This window comes from Danaus plexippus, chromosome 12, assembly GCF_018135715.1.
Source record: "Danaus plexippus chromosome 12, MEX_DaPlex, whole genome shotgun sequence".
Classification (NCBI taxonomy): Eukaryota; Metazoa; Arthropoda; class Insecta; order Lepidoptera; family Nymphalidae; genus Danaus; species Danaus plexippus.
In genome coordinates this window covers 4,105,926-4,124,638 of record NC_083545.1, presented here as the reverse complement: position 1 = coordinate 4,124,638, position 18,713 = coordinate 4,105,926, and the positions used below count along the sequence as shown (strand labels likewise).

Below are 18,713 nucleotides of genomic sequence, written 5' to 3'. Positions count from 1 at the left end.
TTAAATAAAACAGGTAAATAACCGGTAGTTATTTCAAACTGTCATTCGATTCTTCCGAAGATATTCCGTCTTTCACAGTTACAATCAAAATTTCATCGCAGTCGCCGAATTAAAATCAAATGTCAATACTTGTGACTTGCGCACAAATTAATGTTTTCAATCAGTGCTCGAAAAATGAGACGATAATTTAAAAATGTTATTAAAATAAGAAATCATGTTATATTCTATACTAAAACAGATTTAACCAATTAAAGTGTTTTTCTTTTATTTAGTTCATCAGAAAATATTTACAATTTTGGTATTTACTTACCTGCTGGAACTTGGAGGTATCACCAAATTAAAATGGTTTTTGAGATAATGAATAGTGAAATTTTGAAAAAATATTTGATTTGTTTTAGATATGCATTTTTAATAATAAATTAAAATAAATTAATCTAAATAATATCATATATTTTTATATATAAAATAATCTAAGACAATCTTGTGATGTTAACCAAATAGGCATTTAAGTAGTTCATAATTATTGTTATATTTCATTGTGTATAATATTGCCTAATATTTCACATAACTTTATTGTTATAGAGGTTGATGAATGTTAAATAAGATTATTGATATATTTATTTTAATGTGTTTGTGTAATGTTGTAGTGTTAATTTACAAGAATGGATTCTGCTGAGGACATAGTTTTAAAAGATGCTGTCTCAGACCATCTCTATCCAGCTTTGTTTCAGTGTTTCACAATTATTATATGCGGGTAAGATTTCTTTCTGAAGTAGGATAATTCTTTCTGTTTGAGAAGAGAATGAATTATTGATAATATTTTTTTTAAGGTACATTGCTGGAAGGCTCAATGTGGTTTCAAAAGTGGAATCTAAGGGTATTGCCACATTTGTTGGTACCTTTGCTTTACCATCACTTATTTTCCTCTCATTAGCCAGATTAGATTTCACCATGGTTAATTGGACATTTCTACTAGCAATACTTGTAGCAAAAGGACTTGTATTCTTCTTTGTGATTATAGTCACTGTGGTTGTTTCAAAACCCATGAATTTAGGACAGGCTGGTATATTTGCAGTGTTCTGCACACAGAGTAATGATTTTGCTCTGGGATACCCCATAAGTAAGTTGTTGAACTTGGATTCCTTGCCTTGCTTTGTTGATGCTGCTATTGAATTACTTCTTTTTTAGTCAATGCGATATATGAAAAGACACATCCAGAATATGCTCTATACCTGTACCTGATGGCTCCAATATCCCTTGCCATTCTTAACCCAATTGCTTTTGTGTTAATGGAAATATATAAGCAAAGAGAGAACCCGCAAACATTAGATAGTGAAGCAATCGGGTATCAAAAGTTCAAGATGGTGGTACAAATACTAAAAGGAATTATATTCAACCCAGTCCTGTCTATGACCATTTTAGGCATTATTGGTAATATAGCTTTTAAACACCAAATCTCTATATACATAGAAGGTTTATTAGATGTAAGTTTAACCATCACTTTACTAATTTTTATAATAGTTAATAAGCTAGTATTAATCACTTCAGCCTATTTCTTGTTGTATAATCTTTATATACTATTAGTTTCTAATATTATTAACATTATTTAAAGTAAATTGATAATGTTATATTTAATGAGTGTCAGTGATAGACAAATTCTAAGACCAATGATGAGAAATTTTGTATATTTTTTTTTGACTTCCTACTAAAAAATTTATGACAAAAATTATATTGCTATGTTTTTCAGGTATTTGGCCAGTCTTTCTCAGCGGCAGCCCTATTTCTGCTGGGTTTGCGTATGGTGGGCCAAATAACTCGGTTAAGAGGACCGGCGTTGCTTCTGCCATGTGTCTTGATTATGGTCAAATTGTAAGTGCACTTTTTTTACAGAATTAACTATACCTATAATTGCAGCAACAATCTTTACATTTTATTTTAATTAATGTTATTAATTGTTTTTATTCTACCATTCCATGTATGTATATGTAAGCACTTATCTTCTAAATTATATGATCCAATTTGGATGCAGTTTTTCTTATTTAGAAATAAATGTGTATATTGCAGGAAGAGCATATTTATGTATTCTATCAAATTTCATTGAATTTAGGCTTATAAATGATCAGGTGGTTATTATATTATATTCTTTGAAAATAATGTATCCGTTAACAGGATCATTTTGCCAGTGGTGATGCGGGAATGTGTTAGTATGTTTGATGCTGGTGTTAACCAAACGGAGACTCAATCTCTGTCAACATATGCTTTCCTCTATGGCACTATACCAACGGCACCAGCGGTGTTTGTCTTCTCAAACTTATACCATTTGGAGATTGACTTGGTGAGTTGTTTATGCATAACTTGTATTGAAAGTAGACATTCTAGTATTGGAATTTTTTTTTTTGGTTAATGTCGTTTTTGGAAAATTTTTCAAGTATTAATAAAAATTCATTTTATATCCAGTTTTGTGGAGGCCATCGAAAACTGGTTTTATGAATGGAATTTTGAAAATATTGTGATTCCGTATGTTAAAATTTTTCGACACGTTTCTTTTATTTATTAATGAGTGTCTTGTACAGTTGCTTCTGTTTTTTATCATTATATATATCTTTAAAGAAAATTCAGAAAGCTATTAGAAAGTTTACTGGAAACTATTTCTTTAATTTCCCCTAAAATTGTGGTAACGAGTGATTTTTGCTTAAATCCCATATTTCGCGTAGTAACTATTCAATGATATATACTACGCGATATTTACTACGCGACAATAAAATTAAGTCGCATTTTTGGATATAAATTATACACAAACATCTTTACAATATAAGATGGTACAATTTTCCAACCCTAGTTAGTGATGCGATCGCGTCATATAACTCAAAATTAAAGTTTTCTAAAATAACTAAAGAGGGCCCTCAAAAACTTTTTGTTACAATGTAGGACTATTTTAATGTTGTTGTTTATCTCCATTAATATTTAATATTGTAATTAATATCTTAGTAGATAAACTAATCAGCAATGAGTAGTAAAGGGGGGATTCGGTTAAAGTTCAATAATAAATACACAGAATTTTATCCTTCGTTGACGATCTCGCAATACTGACACGTAACCCCAAACACTGTCAGGTACTATTTTATGAAGTGGATAAATTCTGTGAGTGGACGGTTGGATTGAGGACAAAACCAAGTAAATGTCATTGTCAGTGTCTCGGTAGGCGGAATACGAGATACACCTCATACGATCCGGGATTATCGTTAGGCGGTCAATGCATTTCTACGGTTACAGAAAATGCACCATTTAAATTTCTCGGTCGTAAGATTGATAATATAGGTCGTACTCCATCTTTATTATAGGAATAGTAGATAGCTTTTTAAACGATCTTAACACAGTAGATAGCCAATATATTAGTAACGTCAAAAAAGCTTGGATCTGCGAAAATTACCTAACTTCAAGTTTAAATTGGCCTTTCCTCGTAACGCTAACGGCTGGTTCATCAGGGTTATTCAGGTATCAGGTAATAATTATGGGATGAGTCTAAAAAGGCCATCGGGTAATAGTTATGGGATGAGTCTAAAAAGGCCATCGGAGCTCTATAAACACCTGAGAGTTTCCTGAGAAATCCCATGATGAAGTCGTTACATAGCTCCCAAAAGGCAAAAATGCCCCACGGCTAGAGTCAAGACTTCAATTCAACAATAAGCAGTTTATGATAGGAGCACAAAGTAATAGAGTATGGTTAGGATCAAGTAAGAAGGCAAAAGATACGGAAATATTAAAGTCTTTTATTCATCAAGACGAGAATGAGCAATAAGTTAAGAGATGCAGAACGAGTGGTTAGACATAGGAGATTTTTGCATCCCATTAGCACTAAAATGGCGCACCTTAATTTATGATTGGCTAGCATTACTAAAATTTTACCTCTATGCGTTCCAAATGACTCGCCCAGATCAGAGTAATTTAGTAAGATGGGGTAAAAGTACCGAAAAAACTTGCTATATCTGTGGGAGGGCAGTTGGAACTGCTAAGCATTTGCTGGTGGGATGTAAAGTACTCCTGGATAGCGGTCAATAGTCGCGTCGTCACCATAAGATTCTGAAATCATATGTGAAGCGGTTACTCTTTCGGTAGCCAGAGCTCAAAGGGAAATAACCACAAACGAGCGATCAGTAGGTTTTGTGAGAGAAGGCACAAGGGCTACAAAATCAAACGTCAAGCCTTACTCTATCCTTAAAGCGGCTTCGGATTGGACTGTAATGATGGATATGTTTTAGAAGCAATATAAAATTCTAGAGGATATTTGTGCGTCGGCCTCCAGACCGGACATATTTTTGTATTCGCGAAATTTAAAGCGCGTTGTGATTATTGAGCTTACGGTTCTTTGGGAATCCAACATCCCCAAAGACCATGCTATAAAGGTCAATAAATATTACGAGCTCACAAACGAACTCATTGAAATACTATGTTCGTCGTGGATTTGTACGCGGTAAAGAGGGAGCGAGAGGTATAACGGCAAAATCTCTCTACAACCTACTGTTCAGAACTAATATTAATTCATTCTTTGAACGCTCTTCGTAGACAGCCCTAGTAGGTTTTTTTCAAATTTGGTTAGGTAGATAGAGGAGCTTGGACGGTGAAGGTGGGCGTTTAACGCGAGTTAGATAGGTGCCCCTTAAACCTACACCTGGGTCGCAAGTCCCAGGCACTGTTGAAGCTCCTCTCCCTGCAAAATGATGGACCCGGCACCCGCACGGTGAATCCAGTGCTAAGAGGTTTCGTCTTAATTAATATTAAAAAAATATATATCATTATTTAACATTTTTGAATATTTGTCTTTTTTTATTAATTCTATGGCTATTTTAAAGGTCAGGGTCAAAAGAACTTGATTACAATATTTTTTTAGTCTCAAACCTTAATGGTCCATATATTATGTAAAACGTTTAAAAGGCAGTTATCATAAAACGTATTCTGTGGACGAAACTTACATAGCATTGTATTCAAAAATACGTAACCAATGTTAGTTTAAAGTAATTAAAATTAATAGCAATTTAAAAAACTAAAATGAAAAAAGTAATTTAAAAGACTAAAATATTTAATAAATCACAAAATTTTAATAATAGAATTTTCCCAATCATCGAGCACTATTGTATTGACAGATAAATGAAACAAGCAAATTCTAATTATCACAGAAAAAATTCTTAGAAAATTAAAATTAGAATTTTCAAAATAATTACTTCAATCAGAAATTGTTGCAAGTATGAAAAAATATTCTCTCAAAAAAATTTGTCACTCCACAATATTACTTCGAAAAATAATAATATTATATCATTTCAGTGATTATATTTCAGACTTTATTACTGTATAGTTTTTTTTTTATTATTGCAATATTTAATAATAGATGGCGTCATCGATGGTGATATGTACGTTCCTGTCGGCTCCAATAACATTTTTGTCAGCACAAGTGATATCTATAAACAAGGACTACGCTGATCAAATAAAAAGATTTGGCTTTGACCTCTCGATAGTATCCCTTATAGCGTCTATATGGGTCTGCATTGTGTTTACATTTACAAAGAAGTATAAGAGAATGCCACATGGCTTGACATTCTGTTTGAACCTCACTCAGGTATTCTATTTTTGAAATAACATACTTTTTTTAACGTTCCATTTTTAAATAAGATAGTTGACACTTTTATCTTCTGTTTATATAAGTTGTTATCTAGGTTTAACAATTTAAAATATATATTTTAATAATTCTGACCAGGATTTAAAAGTTCCCTAAAGTGAATCATAATTTATAGTAATAATATTTCAGATGTTATTAGCTGTCAGTGTTATTTGGGGTGGACCTTTAAATAACTATCCTCCATCATGGGAAGCTACATTGCAGGAGACTTTACAAATATTCAGTACATACTCTTGTCTGCTTTGGACATCTATGTTGACTGTTGGACTATTAATGCTTGAGGTAATATACTTTACTAATATATATAAGACAGAAGTTTTTTTTTTGAGTAAAGAGTGAAGTTGCAAAGACCCAAACTTACACAAGACAAACATATATTGAGAATGGTATTTAAAAAACATTCGAAAAATATCACAGGCTTTTTTTGTTCAATTATTATTTTCTTAATTACAACAAAGCGAAGTGTAAGCAACGTCAAAAGAACTTAAACACACTTTGCAAGTGAGACGTGCAAGATGTTCTAATATAAAAATTCTAAAATTAATTATATTCATAAAAATGTGTAAAGCTAAGTACATTAAAATTTTTCAGCCACTAAATCATTCGAATGCTTATAATATTAAACAAACTCACACGTTTTGAATATAAGATTTACAAATAAATATAATAATATATTGAATTAATGTTATTGTAACTGTTTTCTATACAACCTGTATATTGTCATCAGTCCCGCGGGCCGTGTTTCGTTCTGACTATAACCCCGGTGCTATGTTTCGTGTCGTGGGGAGCTCCGCTCGTGATGTGCATCGCTCTCCTGTCCGCGGCCGGCGAGCGCGGGGTCTCCGGGGACGCCGCAGACGCCGTCAGATTAAGTGTACTCTTCTTTTGTATCACACGTTAGTATATTTTTATATACATTTTTTTACAGACAGGCATACAACTCAGCTAATGTTAAGAGATTACAGTTATTCATATGCCTTCAAGTATTACGTATCACTTGGTATATAAATTTGCTTCAGCATGCGACTTCACATGTTTTTAGAATTTAGTTCAGAGAAATCTATACGGGCTTACCAAAACACAGCGCCATCTATTGGCTCTGTTACGTTCTATCTTTCAAAATAGAGTTGTGTGTGTGTTTTTTGGGTTTTGTACGTAATATTTAATGATTTATTTAGGTTTCCATTAAAACACATCCAATAGTTTTTGCGTAAAATAAGAACTAAACGTTCGTTCAATCATTCTTGCTAGTAGACTATGTCCTAAACTTGGCAACATCACGCTAGATATAAATCTGTATTCAACATTGCAATAAATTTAAAGCACATTTCAAATATATAAGTAAACCTTATTGCAAATACTTATTTGTTTTCTCAACTCGTTAACCAACATCACAATATGATAATTTTTATTTTGCTAGTTACAACCGGCTGTCTGATTCTGTACATCCGTTTCCGTCGTCGCCGCAGCCCTGTAGTGACGTCACCTCCGGACGAGTCGTCGAGCCTCGTAGATAACGCTGAGCCAGCCTCTAACACGCAGTCTCTATCAAACTACGGTGATTAATCCATATGTTGTAACTTGTAAGATAAATATAAAAAGTTGAATTTTCAAAGTAACTTTTTGTGGTAGCAGCATTGCGATTATACCTACTAAAAGCTATAATTTCGATTTTATATGTCTTTTAAATTTATCCTGGTTAGGAATAACTACATTATGAGTTTTTTCCCTCGCCAAAAGTCAGTCTTTTTAGACAACATTGCCATACTCCTACGATTAATTGACTTAATTTTTAATTTTTGTTCCCACGCTGCAAGAAACAGATGATCCAGGTAAATTTTATTATAAGATAAATTATAACTAAGCTATTCTACCAGTATGTTTAATATTATTTTTATACGCTTATTATTTATTATAACACATCAAATAAGGAGAATCGTTATATAATATAGTGTTACCATATGTAATAAATTTTTATACAGGGTGTTACGGCACTATAACAACAACACCGTCGCCGAATAGGAACAGTAATGGTAATTGTTGCTCCAACGATCCGAACTGTGGGAACGGCATACTGACAAACAGCGCTGACATCGAGGACATCGTTCACAATGACAGGTATTATATGAAACAAAATATAAGGAACCACTCATATCACACGATAATTACCTCGAATACTCGACAGTTGTATAAATTATAGGCTAGAATTACTTACGCTGTCTTAACGGAGCTAGCTTAGGTGATCCTTTTAAGTTCACCAACCATTTCAGCTATTCTTAAAAATTAATAGTATCGATTTATGCTATTTTCAACTCTATAGCTGTTATACAGAGTTCGAAATGAATTGTTTCAAAATCACAAATAAAAGCTATGGCATCAAATATGTGACTGGAATATAACAAACGCTGAACATTTTGTAGGAACGTATCTGCCAATGTAATTTGTCCTTAGCCGCACACGAAACTATTTTTAGTGCATATATTTATTATACTCATATGGATATTTTAAATTTTTAGGGAATGTTTGTGTCCTTCATCCGAAAATCAATGTAATCCCGACGGCGCGACCTGTCCCTACCTGAACCAGTTGGAGCGTGCGGCTGGCTCGCTCGGGCTCCTACCACTGGAACAGACTCGAGGCCGCGGCGGACAGATGCTAAAACACACCGTACTCATCATAGCATACAGCCTCATGATGTTTCTGGTGAGTTCCAAATGAGTTGCCATAGTTGTATTTCACTGATGATAGTATTTATAATGAATTCTGTATTCTAACACAGGGAATGAAATTAAAATGCGAAGCGGGAAGTCTTGAGTTATTCTTGATATTCTATTGTAATTCCAATTAAAAAGAAATTAAATGTATTTTTTAATAATGTTCACTTGCAAATGGCAACTATTCTCAAAAAACTACATCCCACTTATCATAATAGTCTTTTTGTGAACCAAAAGAGATTTAACAATACCTTCTTGCAGGGTCTGACTTATACGACATGGAAGATTATGCGTAAGAACCAGGCCGGTGTGTTTATAGAAATAGAGTTCTTGGACACAACGGCCAGCAATGGACAGGCTTTGATAATGTTTATACTGTTTGGATTGGACCCAGAGGAAATCATCATACCAGCTATCAGATTCTTCAAAAAGAAGTGGTAAATATAATATAAGAATTGTTTGAGAAATTAAATATTCATAGTATTTTTTAATATCGATGGTCACTATAATTTAGCTTGACATCCAAATTTTGTTTTTAATTGTAGGCATGGAGAAGATACGGTTGTGTTGCCGCATATAGATGATTTGAGTTTCGAAACGAAGCACGTATGTGATCAATTCATTACACATCACCTGGATAGATGCAAGGAAGCTATTGCTAAAGACACCAGGTAAATTACGTACCTACCCCTGTAAATACAAATAACAATATTATTAGAACATTTGAAGGATCTCAGGTGTTTGTTGATGGTATTCCCAATATACAGTAATACATAAATGTTTACTTAAATAAAATACTATAATTTTTAATTGCCATCAAAACTATAATACTTAATTCACTGTAAAAAAAATCCACAATTTAATAAAGTCCTCTCAATGAAAATCAGCACATCTCACTTTGAACTTATTTAGTGACGTAACTTGTACTATTTTCAAATATCATCCCAATCTGTAAACACAATGGCGATTACTCCTAAAGAAAGTCGCAAACCACATTATTGCTGCTGAAGTTACTTAACACCTCCTTTTATTACATTCTCTTTCACTGAGTACCGTCTTATCAATATTTCTTGCATTAATGCTCTGTTTATGTCAAAAGATGGCGCATGCGTACATATCGCAATGTGTTCCGCGGCTCGTGCCTGGTCCGCTGGCTGATGGAGTGCGGTCTGGCCTCGGACGAGCACGAGGCTGTCCAGTACGCGAGACACCTTCTAGACGGACGACTCATACAGCACGTGCACAACAAACATCACTTCACTAACTCACCCCTGCTGTACATGTTCAGATAGACCTACATACATAAATACATATGTTATATATTGGCATGTTATGGATATATATTAACGTTGTTTTACGTTTTTTTTTTCTCTTTCTACAGTATTTTTCTGTTTAAGTTATTGGAGATTATATATTCGGAGACTCTATATACTTATCTGTTTCGCTTCAGGCATTTCCAACAACTGTTTTCACTCTATCAAAAAAACCTAGTATGGATTCATCAAATGTTAAATGTAAATTTTAAAAAAGTTTCTGTACTCCATAGCATTTCCAGTTTTATTATAGAGGTTTATTAAAACTAGTGAGGGTAGAGGGTAATTTGTCAAGTTCAAATAGTCTAACAAGTAGTATAGAGATGTTCCGATCGAATGTCTGAACGGTGACTGTTTTTAGTATTGGGGTTGCTACATGGTTTAAGAGTATGCTTTATACAATTTGTAGAATTAGATTAGACTCTTAAACATTATATTATAAAAGGTATTATTTGCTTAAGCTTGCCGTCTTGATTCACAGTGTGTTTACAACCATATTCCTCTGTGTAGTTACTTAAAACAGCTTGAAAATGTATATTTTGTAGAAGTGTGTAGCATTTAATATATATACCACTGTTAAAATTTTATAATGTCTTAATTAGATTATTTATATGAAGTAGCGCTTAATAGTCTTACAGTTTGTATGAACTTAAATATATAAATTAACATTAATTTAAATAAAATAGAACAATAGACTGTCATATAGAATTTGTGTTTTAAATCTTATCATAGACTGTTTATTTTTATTACGTAAATATATAATTTAGGTGTTTATAGGGTAACACTAATTAAACCATACAATCTTTGATTATAATGATCACCTTGTTTTTCCCCTACTTCAAGAGTGATTAAGACATATCATAACATTGTAATATCTATACATATTTCACTTTTACTTCCATACAGTTCAAAATATTTAAGTCTACATATTTAATCCGATTTCGATTTAGGTTATATTCTACATAAAAAAACACAGACTATATAATGAACAACAAGAATGTTGCTTTTATTTTATTTGCCATGGGATTCATAGTTTCTATTACCAAATAAAAACAATCGAATCCTTTGTCTCTGGTTAGACCTGAAAAATTGTAAACCATAATCCCAAAGTACTTAAAAACTTTTTATTAGAAATTAATTATCTGTGGATGGTCTTCATTTTCATTATGTTTACTGAAGAACTATTAAATTGTATTAATAGTCTCATCAAGGTTCTTTTTGACATACTATATTTAATAAGTTCAGCTCTCTTTGAAACCAAAGGTAATTTTTTTTTAGTATGAACAAATATACTTTTAAGTAACTTTTCCTCACAATTTATAATATGGCACTACTGCAACACAAGAATAGTATCACCGACTAGCAAATTTATTATGTACATTAATTTATGTGATATGAAATGGCTGTTTGCTTTAAGCTTAGATTGTTTGATATATTATATTATAAGGAGTTTATCATGTAATCATGTATGTCTATACACTTGTAGTTATCTCAGAATATATTTTAAATATTATTGTTATTGTATTCTATATATAAATATAGTTCTATTTTAGAATAGAAGAATATACAATGTTGCAAATTATCTAACTATGTAGTTTAATTTTTAATTACTTTACCATGCGAAAAATAGTTATTATATTTTCATATATATATATACATTACTTATATAGGGTGATGAGATGTAGAAAAAAATAGTATAAATCAAAGATGTTAATGCTGTAAATAGTTTATTCATCATCTTCTTGTTCTTCTTCATCACCTTCATCCTGTTCTGGTGTCACCCACCAGGTCAATAATCCTAGGCCTGGTTCATTAATACCACCAATTAATCTATATGGTGCCACTGCTTGAGTGGGACGTTCAGATCCTGGTGGACCAGTTGGCAAACTTTCTTCAAACTCCTCACTTGTTACTCTAAATCTAATAGATTCACCTAAAAATATATTTTTTTAATTATAAGAGACAATTTATACAGGAGTTTCTACTGTTTTCACTTTGATACAATATAAAACAGTAACATACTGGTGTAGTACCTGAATCCATGAATAAATCATGCTTTTCTCCATCTTCCTTGGGATATTCCCAAACCCAGGCTTGATCTGTTTCATCAAACCTAGATGGATGTTGGAGTGCATTCACAGGTATTAAAATGTCATCAAAAAAACCCATTGTAACTGAAAATTTCAAATTAAATTTAGCAAATTATCTCGGAAAAAACATAATAATATACATTTGTAACCTACCATGTACCCCATCCCGGCTACAACTTCTTATTTTTCCTATAAGTATTTCCTCAACAAGTGGACGAAACACAATATACCTAAATATCACTTCAGTGTGTGACGATCCGTCACCAGGAAATATGTATGAGTGACCTATATTGGTTATATCAAATAATGCTATACAGAGCCCCACATTTAAAACGACCTGAAATAATTAAATTTTGCGTGAAAATAATAGTAATATTTTCACTAGTATTGTTTATTAAATAAGAAATGAAAGAAAGGTTTTGAAATGTAACTCGACGTCGAGCAGGCAATTGGGAAATATTCTTTCATAAAGAACAACAACAACATTTTGTAAACACAGGTTAGAATACCTTATTAGCAAGTTTTCTGTTTAATAATGTTGTTATTGACTCTGTTAGACTTTGGTCAAAGTGTTCAGGTGTAACTCTTAGCACATCTTTCATTTCCGACAGTACAAACATTGTGTATAAATATATTTTTGTAATTTTAATATTTTAAAAAATATAAACATTGCCGCTGATCAACTGTCAACTGACAATGACGTCTATCTTTCCTAAGGATAGGCAGGAGCTACATAAGCATGTAGCAGGCAATAAGTTGCATAGTTATTATGAAAGTAGTTTTTATCTTGTGTACAGTTTGAATTTACAATTTATTTCAGAAAAAAAAAGTTTAAAATTCTCATAAGATTATTTTCATTATAAAATTAAAGAGAAAATGCAAAAAAAGCTTTTATTCATGTTTAGATAAAAATATTACAATAATTACATGAACTAAAAATTTACATTATTTCATTAATGCTTTAACACTTTTTAACTTATATCGGTTGGTAACGGTATTTTTTATCAAAATTGTGCTCATAAGAAATAAAAAAGTTATTTGCAGTTGTCATTTGTCATGACCGCGGTTTAGGCTATAGCAGCCATCTTACTTATAACTGGTTATCAACTATCAAGTATCAACCAGAGCTATCAATCAATGTCTTTATAATTATTGTCTATTATAATGTAAAAACATAAAAAGAAAATATTGTGATTGCTAGGTTCTACATTAATATTTGTTTTGTAAACTGATCTGTCATTAATAGCAACAGAGACTATAATTAGAAATTTAAATTTTTCAATATGTACGTTTTTGTTTTTTTATAAGTTTCAACTTTCAAGTATAATTTAAAATTAATCCTCTTCTTGATTATTCCAAGTACAATAGCGAGTGTCATTAAATAGCAATTATGACAGGTATATATATATACAACTGGAAAATAAAAAAAACTATAAAATAGATCGATGAGTTCTTTTCATTGGCAGGAAGAAGAGATAGATCACGATCTCCGATGAGAGGAGATAATGCTATGCGTCGGAGAGAAAATAAAAATGGGGACCAAAAAACTGCTGAAGGCATATCAAATGTGATAAATCCTATGATGATGGCAAATATGTACCCTCAAGGTGATAAATAGAATGTGATTAATAACATTTGTTTAATACCAATATAAAAATTAATGATCAGAATAATACAAATTACTCCTGTATATCTTTTTGGCACTTAGATATCATTACTTCGATTATAATTAATATTATTTCTTAAAAAAATAACTACATATTTAGATCTAAAATAATTTCTTTTTGGAAAAAATAATGTCTCTTAGTATAACAACTAAAATATAGAAGTGTTGTTGCTATTTTACTTAAAAAATTGCTTTTGTGATAAGATTGTAATATAATATGGAACATACATAGATTTTAGGAAGTGAAAAATATCTCCAAAAATTTTTTTTTTAACTGCTCATGGTTATGAAATCTTAGAAATAAAAGCCAAAGGATTTTCTTTCTTGGGTCATTGCTTAGGTTAACAAATTATTTCTTTTTAAAATTTTTTTAATAACTCTTTTGTAGACACTAAAATACATTTTAAACTCTCAGTATTTGTCGTCATGCAACAAAGACAAGTTACATTCTTACAAATGGGCTTTTCCATAAATTATACACAGTTAAGTTTTTGTTCTCTACCTCAGAATATAAATTTTCAGCGGCTGATAGAATTAAAGTAGAACAAATGAAATGAAGATTTTTTGACCCATGTTGGGTTTGAACCTGAAACTTTGCACATATTGCTTAATTTGTTTTTATGACTATTTAACAATATTATTATATTTAAATAGGGAATATGATGATGAGTGGCATGTTCAACATGATGATGCCCAATCCAATGATGGCTGGAGGGATGATGCCTTCGAGCGGAATGGAGATGATGCAGAGCACCAGTATGGAGATTATTTCACAGCCACCAATAGACATAACCGCTATGGGAACACAACCCTTAGCCGCTCCGCCTTTGACACCATCAATGGACATGAGTATGATGGGTGGTGTTATGATGGATCCATCCATTATGGGTATGTTTCCAAACATGAGTAACGAAATCGTGCCAGAGAAGAAGGAAATTGTCCTTAAGCATAGCAAGCTAGTGGCACCAGCCCCAGGAACCCCACAACCTCCTCGAAGGACCAGGCCTCCGGGGTGTCGCACAATCTTTGTTGGTGGTTTACCAGAAAAAATAAGAGAGAATGCTGTAAGAGAAATATTTGAGCGTTATGGAAGAATACAAATATTAAGGTTGTCCAAGAAAAACTTTTGTCACATACGTTTTGATAGAGAGAGTTGTGTGGATGCAGCCATGGTTATATCGGGATATAGGATCAAAGTTCTGAACAAGGAAGGTGATAAGGAAGAAGACGATAATAATGCCTCAAGTGGCTGGCTTCACGTTGATTACGCTTTGGTAAGAATATTTTTATTAATTTATAAATCCTAGGCAATATTAGGCTCGTTTTCATCCCTTTTCACCTTGAGGCTACATGGCTTGCTTGTAATATGTTTTATTTAAATTATCAATTTCTTTAGTTGGGTGTATCCTACGAGGACCTTCTATAATTTATTGAATAGTTGTTGTTTCTGTATTGAAAATGTAAATATAACTAGAGTAGAATTAAAACAGAAATATTGATTGTTTATTGTGCTTATAACTTAGTGCAATTATATTTGTTCATATAAATTGAGACTATAATATACGTATTAGCAGTTGTAAGGACGGGATAATTATGTTTATCAACAATTTTTTTTCACAGAGTAGGGACGATCAGAACGAGTATGAAAGACGCCAGCGTCTAGCGCTGCGTGTTCAACAACAACAAATGCAACAGATGTCCGCACAACACGAGGCTATGAGTAACAGGAACGCTACGTACAGAAGATCCCCCTCACCCCTCAGGATACAACCCTTCTCAGCGACAGCCATCGTACAGTTGACAGAGAAAATTAAAAGCGAAGAACATTTCGCCACCACACTTCCCGTACGTGACGGAATTTATCTAGTTATTATCATAATTTAATGAAAATCATAATATGTTACGGAACTTGCAAAACAAATGTCTCAACAAATTTAATGCACGTGACACCAATTCCGATCTCTTCCCGAAAAAAGGGGCTGCATAAAAATCTTAAAGTTTTTTTTACAGACACTGATATCGTGGTTGGAACGTGGAGAGTGTTCCAAAAAGAGCGCCAATCAATTCTACTCTATGATCCAAGCTACTAATTCTCACATCAGACGACTTTTCAATGAAAAAATGCAGGCTGAAGAGGAATTACAGGAATGCAAAGATAGAGTGAAAAATAATATACAGAATGTCATCGAGCAACGTGAGTAACCTGGCTTAATGTTGATACTTTGGTCGTTATCATGTACTGATGTGGATGACACTCATTAATGTCTAGTCAGAGCTCTTATCTCTGAGGTAAGATCGTAAAGGGGATGCCAATGGCGTAAGTTACAGTTTTTGTGTTTCACCATTTTCTGTTCTGTTCTTCATTTGAAGTGATGTCATTATTGTCCTTTTTTTTTAAATAGCACAAAATGGTTAAACACAAAGGCTCCATCTGGGAATATTAAATACCACAAATAATCTCAGACGACGTTATAAAATTATGCATAAAGTATAATTTTGATAAAAATAAAATCAGCGACGTTCCCCATAGCTAGTGGTCGGTCGTCCATTGCCAGCTGCCATCAGGTTAACACTTAAAGCTTCTATATTTCGAATCTTGTAAGTTGCAATGTTTTAACAAATATAATGTTTGTTGAATCATTGGTCGCTCTATTGGTACATGCAGGCGTGGTGAGGTCCGAGACATCTAATATATAAATAAAGGCGGGTACATAACGTAAGTCCGAACTCTAAGGCTGGGTGCTCACAGTCGTGACGGTATGTTCATAACTGTATCCATGCTCTAAACATATTTTTTGTGACACTCAGTCGAACAGGTGGGGAAAGTGTTTAACGCAGCGACCCACCAGCGTGTCTGGGACCACTTCACTAAACCACAAAGGAAGAATATAGAAACGTGGCAGAAAATGACGCAGGTAACTAAGAATGGGTTCAATATTCCATAGAATTTCAGACTTTTCAGATTATCTCTGACGCTCTAGCTGACTATTGACGACTAAAACAATAGTCGACCCACGTTTATCGAGACTTTTCATTATCATTTTGTTAAACCTAAACAATCTCTATGTATATTTGTTTTTTTCTACGCCCGTATGTTATGACTCACTAGCTCTATAATCGACCGGTACTTGGTGATGGCAGTTTCAGGTATAAGTATAGTAGCAAGTTACTAATATTTTTTGTAATTGTATTTAGTTATAACATATTTATAATCTACCATTATAGGTGGTAGTTGTAACATTAACTTTTGTCTATGTATTTAGTATGCATAACTTTTGCTATGCAGTCAAAACCGTTTATATTTTAGTAATTAATATATCGCATAGAAGCACATTACGTAAAATCTATTTTAATGTTCAGCACCAAAATAAATAAGTAATAATTTCTAAGATATCAATACCGAGTGCTTTTAACCAAAAAAATTAAGAAAAGCTCAGTTTCGCAGAAACTTACGTCTGTCTATGATCGCGGTTGAAATATAAAAGTGATAATTAAAAAAATATATATAATAGTTTTATTTATAATAAATAAGTACTAATAATATTCATTCAATATGATGTGTTTCAATATATTATAAATTAATTAAAAATCTAAATAGTTTTATACCAAAAAACACTTTCTAACAAAAAGTGCCGTACATTTCATTAATGCCATTAAACTCACACAATTAAACGGTTTTGACTTAATAAATTTAAAAAAGATGAATTTTACAAAGTGCAACATTTTATATTACGTCATCACACTTGTAGGAGTTCAATACATTGAAGGAGGAGTTCAGTGAGAGGTTCTTTAACGATGACTCGGAATACAATGGCACGAGCAAGGGCAGTTACGATAGCAATAATGAAGACATAAACCAGTTGAAGGTGACATTTAATAATATACACTTTTTGTGTATATACTTATAAAAATATATATGTATTTCATCACAAGAAATACAGCGGAGATCAGAGGGTTGGAACAAGAAAAAAAATTATATGTCATAATATAATATATAACACCTACATTTCAGCGTGAAAATGAGAGTTTACAATTCCAATTGGAAGCGTACAAAAACGAGGTGGAAGTTATAAAGAACGACGCGCAAAAGGAAATGGAGAAATTTAAGGCACAATTTATAGCGCGACAAGCATTGTTAGGGGCAATGGAAAACAAAGTATGTACCACATAAAATATAATTTAAAAATCACGTTTTATTATAAAATAATTCTTTATTTAATAATAAAATAAAATAAAGTGTGGCACATGATCTTAATAGGGATGATATACCAAAAATAGTTATAGTCCAAAAACTGTATAACATACAAATTATATATAATACAAATTAATTATCAATACAACCAGGCAGGTGTACGAAGGCTTGATTCAATTACTAGTATAGTACATAATAATATAATTGCACCCCAGCCTCCCCTACCGTCGTCAGCGTCAGAGCAGCCCCCGCCTCCCCCTCCGCTGCCTGATGACGCGGATGACTCCCTGAAGACGGCCGCCGAGGTCGCGCCAGGGGAGGCCAGGCTTATAGGAGTCATGTCAGCCTTCTTACAGGTCGGCTACATAAGTGTTTAACTTCAAAAGCTTCTTGTAAACTAAAATAACGGGTTTATTCTGCCAGCCTACCTATTTATCTTACATATATACCCAACTAATAACACCAATTTTGAGATTTTAACCCCTCCATTATCACATTCTGTTTCTATCCTCCCTTCCTTAGCGTGTGACGTATTTATAGACAATCCCATACTACGCTAAACGATTGCTTATTTTAAAAATATATCATTAGTTCAGCTTAGTCTAAGTGATATGTTTTATTTGTAGGTACACCCCCGGGGAGCCAGTCTGGACTACGTGGTGTCCTATGTACGAGCGTTATTCCCAAATGTAACACAAGCAATAATACACCATGTACTGCAGAAGTACGAAGACGTGTTCCAGAAAACCACCAGCGGGGTCGGAGCCAATATTGAGAACCGTTGGACCTTTGTAGCGTTTAATAATAAGACGTAGTGTATGTACTTAGTAAACTTGAGGAATATTGACATTATTTCTTTATCGACGGTTATAAGTTGAACGTTGTTTGAACAATTAATACTTGTGATATCAATACTTATAAGTATGTTTTATATGACAAGTTCCAAAATATGAGATATATATGTATATGAATATTGTGGATGTGTTTTATTATGTTGGCACTATGACGATTTTGTTTTCTGTGTATTTTTTTAAGTTACGGTTTCATTTATATATTCTGTGTACATA

General features: G+C 32.7%; 3 protein-coding genes across 4 annotated transcripts; 2 read left to right on the top strand and 1 right to left on the bottom strand.

The window, feature by feature from the left end:
- The first annotated feature begins 87 nt into the window (after window positions 1-87).
- Window positions 88-11,285, top strand: LOC116772343 (lysosomal cholesterol signaling protein). The gene is made up of 15 exons (XM_032664501.2): window positions 88-326; window positions 648-754; window positions 831-1,120; window positions 1,189-1,484; window positions 1,748-1,869; window positions 2,170-2,335; window positions 5,384-5,611; window positions 5,801-5,953; window positions 6,399-6,567; window positions 7,092-7,229; window positions 7,654-7,789; window positions 8,188-8,374; window positions 8,647-8,822; window positions 8,931-9,056; window positions 9,485-11,285. Exons 2-15 carry the CDS (start codon window positions 663-665, stop codon window positions 9,675-9,677), a joined length of 2,472 nt encoding a protein of 823 aa, XP_032520392.2. The 5' UTR covers window positions 88-326; window positions 648-662; the 3' UTR covers window positions 9,678-11,285.
- A 123-nt stretch (window positions 11,286-11,408) lies between these two features.
- LOC116772416 (DNA-directed RNA polymerase III subunit RPC8) lies at window positions 11,409-12,494 on the bottom strand. Its single transcript, XM_032664608.2, has 4 exons — window positions 12,298-12,494; window positions 11,942-12,125; window positions 11,732-11,872; window positions 11,409-11,631 (listed from the first exon to the last, which is right to left on the bottom strand). Exons 1-4 carry the CDS (start codon window positions 12,406-12,408, stop codon window positions 11,426-11,428), a joined length of 642 nt encoding a protein of 213 aa, XP_032520499.2. The 5' UTR covers window positions 12,409-12,494; the 3' UTR covers window positions 11,409-11,425.
- Window positions 12,495-12,860: 366 nt separating this feature from the next.
- LOC116772477 (ecto-NOX disulfide-thiol exchanger 2-like) lies at window positions 12,861-18,622 on the top strand. Of its 2 annotated transcripts, none has more exons than XM_032664683.2 (10): window positions 12,861-13,073; window positions 13,255-13,395; window positions 14,109-14,728; window positions 15,075-15,299; window positions 15,465-15,648; window positions 16,263-16,369; window positions 17,204-17,320; window positions 17,467-17,610; window positions 17,862-18,002; window positions 18,273-18,622. In XM_032664683.2, the coding sequence occupies exons 2-10, from the start codon at window positions 13,281-13,283 to the stop codon at window positions 18,459-18,461; spliced, it is 1,842 nt and encodes a 613-aa protein (XP_032520574.2). In that variant the 5' UTR covers window positions 12,861-13,073; window positions 13,255-13,280; the 3' UTR covers window positions 18,462-18,622. The 2 variants fall into 2 exon arrangements, with proteins under 2 accessions (XP_032520574.2, XP_032520573.2); XM_032664682.2 differs by having other exon boundaries at window positions 12,861-13,185.
- Window positions 18,623-18,713: the final 91 nt, after the last annotated feature.